This window comes from Scomber japonicus, chromosome 19 (genome assembly GCF_027409825.1).
Source record: "Scomber japonicus isolate fScoJap1 chromosome 19, fScoJap1.pri, whole genome shotgun sequence".
In the NCBI taxonomy this organism is placed as follows: domain Eukaryota; kingdom Metazoa; phylum Chordata; class Actinopteri; order Scombriformes; family Scombridae; genus Scomber; species Scomber japonicus.
This window is the reverse complement of record NC_070596.1, coordinates 13,310,345-13,317,549: the sequence shown is the minus strand read 5'-3', so window position 1 is coordinate 13,317,549 and position 7,205 is coordinate 13,310,345. Positions and strand designations below refer to the sequence as shown.

The following is a 7,205-nucleotide window of genomic DNA, read 5'->3' as shown; positions in this document are numbered from 1 at the left end:
GTTTTTCATGTAGTTCTTACACCCAGTGATGAAAAAAGCTGTTTTGAACTGTATGTTTACTATTCTATCTCTGTTTGACAAAAGTGGGTTATTCACATGATAGATTTTAATATTATGTATGGGTTTATTTTATTATTTCTGCATTCATGGGCCTTAAATTTGAGAAATGTGTTCTGTCTCTGGTTACCTCTACAAGGCCCCCGTCATTGCTCAGAGTGTTGGAGAGAGGACCAATCAGGCTCTGCCTCTTGTAGTCGAAAGATTATATTCTATACTTTGTTTATATATATATGTAGGTGTTAGCCTGAAAAATGTATCCTCATATGCTCATATGCTTACTTCTCCTTTGATGTTGACTGACATGGATTCATTGGTAACCTGTTCTTGAATACACAGAGCTGTTCCTCCATAGGAGAACTAATGTGTTTCATGCAACTGAGGGATAGTTCCTGTTGTGAATGTACACTGAACCTTTGCAAAGCACAAAAACATAAACTTGGTAATTGAGCCAACTTTTTATTTTCCAGATTTCCATCACACTCTTTACTATGTGTCAATTTTTTTGTTGGTCAGACTTTATGATCTTTATCATCAATTCACATCTGTCACTGAAAACCAAATGTAGTTATGTGTAATTTTAAAACATACAGCTAAATTGTTGTCTGTGCCCACATATTCATTCAAATCATAATTCCCTTCAGCAGTTAATACATTGATTTTGTGTATTACAACAAAGTAAGACTAATCTGTCTACTTTTATTTAAAAAATCCTCACCTTCGCTGAAGCTCAGCAGATAGCAATGTATAACTCCAAGCAAAAAGATTCTGTCTGAAAATCACCTGATGTAGAAAAATGTGATTTTGATGTTACAGTAAATTAATGGTGGCTGTTTTTTGGACTAATAAAAGAGAACTGTGTTGTATATCAATTTTGCTAAATAGGATGTAAAAACTTTGAACCATAATATCTCAAAACCACATGGGTTGCAGATAAAAGCTAATAATTCTTAAAATCTGATTGATATAAATCTGCAAATGGATGAATCAAGTCTAGTGTCAAAGTTAAACTTGCAAAAGTGTATGCATTTTGGTAGCCATGCCAACCAAACAATGTCCTACTAACTTCACAAAGCCTGAACTAGTCTAGACATTTGGACATTTTCCAGAGCAATCAGATATGCAAAACTAGATCATTTATCTATATTGGGTCTCCATGTCTCTACCACACCAGCCTGAATGGAAAGACAAACCCACACTTTGCAGTTGTTGTCGAATAAATGTGTTAGAGTCTCTGTTAATTTGCCTTTCTTTCTAAAAAGGCAGACTAAAAATTTGTATGCTGTTCTCTTCTTTCCCATATATTTTTTATGACTGTATGGCATACTATAAAGATGCCCACTGGATTATTTTCCTGGCATAATTATGTTGGAGCCTTGTCTGTCATTACAAGTCAACAGACTCCAACAGTACCTTGTTTATCAAGGATTTTGTATTTTAATTGAAGTAGAATGAATTAGATTTTGAATCACCCATAAACACATAATTTTCATAATCCTTATCTCATGCTTATCATGATACTGCAACATTTTTTAAAATGCAATGGTTTCCTTTGTTTTGTCCTTGTAATTGAGCACAAAGAGCAATAAACAACTGATACATATGGTTTTAAAATATCACACAAGAGCTAGATACATACCCATGTGCGTTTATCTCTATAGACATGTCTCTGGTATTGTTTTAAGGCATGTAAATGTTGCTTAATGCGGGTCTCTTCTACAGTGGAAGGGCTTTTTAATGAGGAAAGGGAAAGCATAATGGCATAATAAAAGACATCATCAAATGAACCTTCATTTGATTTCCATTGCATTAGGTTCACTGACTGGCGTCAGCAGCCAGGCTACTCTGTAAACACCTCTTGCTGAGTAGTCTGGAGATGTGTATTTACTATGTGTGTGTGTGTGTGTGTGCTTTTTTTCATGCTGTCTATGTGTATGAGCCTGATTCTGAATGTAGCCAAACTACAGGCATATGAAGTGATATTTGACTTGATAAACCAAGCTCTTTGTTTTGAATACATTTGAATGGACACTGTATACATCGGCCCATTTGACAAATATGTCAATTACTTGTTGAACCAGCAACAGACAGGTGTTGCCTGGCATTTATCAAATCACTGATCAAACTGGCAATATCAAATGTTCTGTAGCCATCCGGCACACTGAAAAATTACTTTCTAACAGATCTTTACACAAAAGAAAGTAAGCTCTTGATGCTTGCCTTCAAACAATATCATTGTTTTTCCACAAGTTGTCAGAGAGACAGAGTGTTTCATGGACCATCAGTAAGACATAGATCAGCCAACATGTGCTTTATGTGTAATACAGAGTCTATCTTACAAGCGGGGTCATACTAAAACTAGTAATAATAATTCTGGGTGTAAGTTTTAAAGCAGAAAGTGACCACAGCTGATGAAAAACAGTGAACTGGCGAGCATTTAAGACTTTTAATTCTTCAGTAAGTAAAAACAATTCATATTTTTTTAGATTACAAAGGGTGACATTATGCAACAATGACAAATAATGCAGCTCAAGCCTTTCAAAGTTTAGTTTGTGGCAAATACAGTACAATTGAGAAGGTAGTGTTTTCTAAATGCACATTGTGTTAAAGATATGCAACCTAAAAAAAACCCATCACCTTTAGAACTCAAGGACATACTGCCAAACCCCTTATTGTACTGCATGAAAAAGAAAATGCCTGTATTAAACATCAACTTGCTTTATTACTTTTTTATTGTGTGCTTGTATATCTGATTTGGCCAAGAGGCGGTTGAGGATAACAAAATGTTACACTAGGCAAAAATATTGCCTTCCAAGTTTATGTTTGACTCCAGAAAGAGGAAAACTGATTTCTACACCAAGAACTTATAATATTTTAGCTCAAATAACGAGCATTGATCCCAACTCATGTTGTCACATTTTCTCAATGCTATGTTTTACAGAGACAAATATATTTTTTATATTTTGTCATGAGAATTCTGGAAGTTCTGTGCAGTGTGTGAGGCCAGTCTGTTGTAGGGAGAGAGCCTGAACATTCACAAAAGAAATACAACTTCCACTTTCTCTCACCTCCAAAACATCTGTTGTCCCCCCAAGATATGTGATTGACTCGACTCCATCCCCCACAGAAAATCCTGTGATGCATGGTTCCTGCTGTGTTGCTGAAGCAGTACTACCCTTTATTTGGTTTCCATTGGGTAAGTAGCTGCTTGGTGCAGCATCTAACATTGATGTCCAATGGCTAGAGGGTTTACAAGTAGCTTTTGGAGGGGTTCTATCAAGACTTGGGTCCATGGCATAACTATTCACCACTGTGATACATGATGAGCCTTCTTTACTAGTACGAGAAGAGCTCCGCGTGATACTACCGCATGCAACAGCTCTGCCATCATTATTCCTCACACTAAACCCGTGTCCATCCCTCTGCCCTAACAAGTGCTGATACAGGATTCTCCGAAAGGTCTGTCTGAACTCCCGAATGCGGTAGGCATAGATGAAGGGATTCACAACGGAGTTAGCGTGAGAGAGGATGATAGCAATATTCATCACCCAGATATGTGGCCGTTCACAGTTTTGACATAGGTAGTTGAAACAGTTCAGTAGGTGCACAGGAAGCCAGCAAAGAGCAAACAAACCTACGATGATGGCCAGTGGTTTTGCAGCCTGCACTTCCTTCTGCAGGGTCGTACGTGACGAGCTTGAGCGTGAGGTTATGTCTTGTGGAGCAGGTGTGTGCGCAACTTTGAGCCTCATCAATCGGAGTTGGCGCCGTGCTGCCATGAAGATGTGGGCATAGATGACCAGCATGACCATCAGGGGCACCAGCACACAGCCAAAGAAATTGAAATAGACCATGTAATCCAGACCAACCACTCTTTCAAACAGGCACTCTATCATGCCTTCAGGACAGCTCCTCTTGTTGCTGCTGTTGGTAATGGTGGAGTTCAAACCTGTACAACAGAGTCAGAATTATATATCATCCCCGTTGATCATCTAAACCATATGCAACACTGTTTACACAGCAGACAATATCTTACATACTTAAGTCTTTTTTCAAGAAATTATGACAAGATAATGAGCATGGTTTGGGCATCAGATTTTAAATCTAACATTAGGCATCAGGTTTCCTAAACGAATCTAACCACTTAGCTGAATTGAAGTCATTGTGGGCAGTCAGATGGATTTCCGATAATTGCACCAATTGAAGTGAATTGAAGCACTTATCTCTAGAAAGATGATACCGATGCATTGTTCCAAGATGCTCTGTGGAGTTTTCTCGTAAACAAATTATGATTACTTTGACTGTTCCTCATCAGAACTCTTTGCATGTATCCTTGTGATCGAACATGGAATGCGTTGAAGCAATTTAGTCAGATTTATTTGTTTATTTAAGATCCTGCATTGCTTAAACCTATGTTTACTGAGATGCAGTCTTCTTCTCTGCCTTTGTTGATACATTGCTGTGTTTCTCAGCACCACAGCGAGCAGTAGATTGATGTAATAGAGTGAAACGACTGTGTATTGTGTCACCCACGTCATAATGTGTATGTATGACACAAACAAAATGGGAATCCACTCATAAAAAAACACTCCATAGTGCTAATAGAAGTCAAAAACTCCACAGGGAACCTTTCTTTTGTATGTGTCTTTTTCATTTGTTTCTTACTTCCCCTCATATATAGTATGAGGGGTATAGTTTACATAAAACTATGTATAGTAGATATATAGTTTACATAAAACATCGTCATAGAGATTAATGGATGATGTAACAGATGTCTCGTGCATGTTTGGTAATAATATTGAAAGCGCATATTTGCATGACATCAAATAAAAAATAAATCTCTCACCTTCGTTCCAGCCCAGCATCGGTGTTAGGCCGATGCTCACTGAGAGCAGCCAGCACAGTGCAATGATGCTCTTTGCCCTCTGCCCTGTCACCAGGCTGTTGTACCTGTAAGGTTGAGCAGAAGTACATTTATGATAATACATGGTTTTATCTAATCTCATTGTGGTAGTAATGGCTGTGTATTTAAGCCTGATTGGATTATTTATTTAATAAGCCAGGACAAGATTTCAATTGTCCCGCTGAGGATTTTTATATTGCTGCATTGCTGCCTTTCTGAAACTGAGGACATTGAGGCCTGCCACAACTAAACCAACTATTTTTAGAAATTGTTTTAGCAAATGTCTGTTAATACCTTCTGTTCAATTTTCCAGTTTTTCAGTCTGCCTTCTCTTCTGTTTACATTTTAACTGCTAGAAGAGACACTGTGAAATCCTGTTACATGCCGCTACATGACTCTGCAAACAGCTGTATGAGTGTGCATAAATCTGCTCTAAAGGACATTTCCTTCCTTCTTTGTAAATTATCATCATACTCCTTTGTCATTTCTGAAATTAGCTCTGAAGAATGTAATCTCGTCACATAAAAGCCTCTGAGCAATGCTGTGAAATGTAAAAATGACATTTATTGATATCTGATGATTTTATAGATAGATATTGGCTAAATACGATACCTACCTGTTTCACACTATCCTATCTTTGCTCTAGTTTGCACTTTAAAGGCACTGCAACATGAACAAATATGTTCAATAACCCCATGCACTATTTTGATTTTTTAAAAGCTGCTGATATCTTTTATTGTCATACAATGACAATGAAGTATATTATATTATATTAGCAAACAAACAAACTATCCATATATATTCAGGTTATTCAGGTATTTGTTAAGACTTTGAAAAGTGCACGTTGCCTCATGCAGAGCTAATCAGTGGACAGATTTGGCTCAGTGTTCCTGGTAGCGTCACATTGACTTAAAATTGTCCCTGTGTTTTGTAACCATTATCCCACGTGACTGAGGTCTTTCACAGCCAGGATGGCAGCCAGTATGCTATATTAAGCCTCCTAAAACTGATGAATTATTAGCTCTCTGATTGTTGGTGCCAGGGTTGTGGCACCAGTGTAACCACATAAACACACATACACAGGCAAGACCAAGCTGTTATGTAACTACTTATGCAAATGCATCACCTGCTGTGGCTTACTCAGTGAAAAATCCACTCGTGATGGAAGCAAAGACTGCAGCTCGGGTTTCGTTACAATATGGGTGTGAAAATATCTGTTGCAAAAGGACTGAACAGGGAGTAAGCTGCAAAATAAGTGAGGCACTTTAAAGAAATAGTACCTGACTGGTGTTGATTTATGTTGATGATCATGATCAAAGCATTCAGCAGGTTTAATACTTCCATCAGGACACAAACAATAACTTAATAAAGCCTGTGCACACATATATCACTGTCTGCCCTGCAGCCGGCCAGATTAGCTTTAACTGAATAATATCTCACTATAATTCAATGTGTTTTGCTACACCATGGCATGTGTGCTTTGGACGCCTCTCAGATTTAATGTTTTTCCTCTGACTTGCTACTTGACATGTGTGTTAGAAATGGAGAGCTGTCTCAGTTTGAGTTGTCAGTACATTTGATGTAACCGTGTTGTTTCCTCTCACCTGAGTGGGTTCTTGATAGCAATATAACGGTCCACAGCGATAGCAAGCAGGCTGAAGATAGAGCTCTGGGTGAGCACCAGGACGAAGCAGGCGATGAACAGGCAGCCATGGAAGTTGGCACAGAAGCCAATACTGATGTTGGTTTGCAAGAAAACACACAGGTTTAGAAAAAGACAGATGTGATGACATAAACATGAAATCTGTCCCTCTCTCAAAATGTGATTAATCACACTTTGATTCAGGAGTAAACTGAATTTTTGAGTCATATAAAAAGATGATCAAAAGGAAATCACACCTAATAGTGATAGCAAATGGGATGGCCAACAACCCCACAGCAATGTCAGCCACTGCGAGCGATACAACAAAGAAGTTGGTGATGCTCTGCAGGTTGGAGTTGAGGCAGACAGCCCAGCACACCAGGATGTTCCCAGCCACAGCCAAGCAGGCAATCACCATCTCCAGGCCGATGTAGACCAGCTGGTCATTCTTCACCATGGTTATTTTTTCGTTTTTTTTGCTTCCTTCGTGCTCTCATCCCACACACTCAGTTGATTGGCATGTTTTTAGAAAAAGTACCTGCTTGCCATACAGCATGTTATGACTTAAAGGAGGAGTGATGCCTGAAAACTCTTAGAGCTGGA

General features: G+C 38.4%; 1 protein-coding gene across 1 annotated transcript; it reads right to left on the bottom strand.

The window, feature by feature from the left end:
• Positions 1 to 3,023: 3,023 nt before the first annotated feature.
• Positions 3,024 to 7,059, bottom strand: adora2ab (adenosine A2a receptor b). The gene is made up of 4 exons (XM_053340095.1): positions 6,860 to 7,059; positions 6,565 to 6,696; positions 4,904 to 5,007; positions 3,024 to 4,006 (listed from the first exon to the last, which is right to left on the bottom strand). The coding sequence occupies exons 1-4, from the start codon at positions 7,057 to 7,059 to the stop codon at positions 3,024 to 3,026; spliced, it is 1,419 nt and encodes a 472-aa protein (XP_053196070.1).
• Positions 7,060 to 7,205: the final 146 nt, after the last annotated feature.

Excerpts from the sequence above, each read along its gene's own strand:
- adora2ab (XM_053340095.1), bottom strand. The coding sequence starts at position 7,059 with ATGGTGAAGAATGACCAGCTGGTCTACATCGGCCTGGAGATGGTGATT. Across the intron at positions 5,008-6,564 it reads GCTATCAAGAACCCACTCAG|GTACAACAGCCTGGTGACAG; the intron begins GTGAGAGGAAAC and ends TCAACCTTACAG. Across the intron at positions 4,007-4,903 it reads GATGCTGGGCTGGAACGAAG|GTTTGAACTCCACCATTACC; the intron begins GTGAGAGATTTA and ends TCTGTTGTACAG.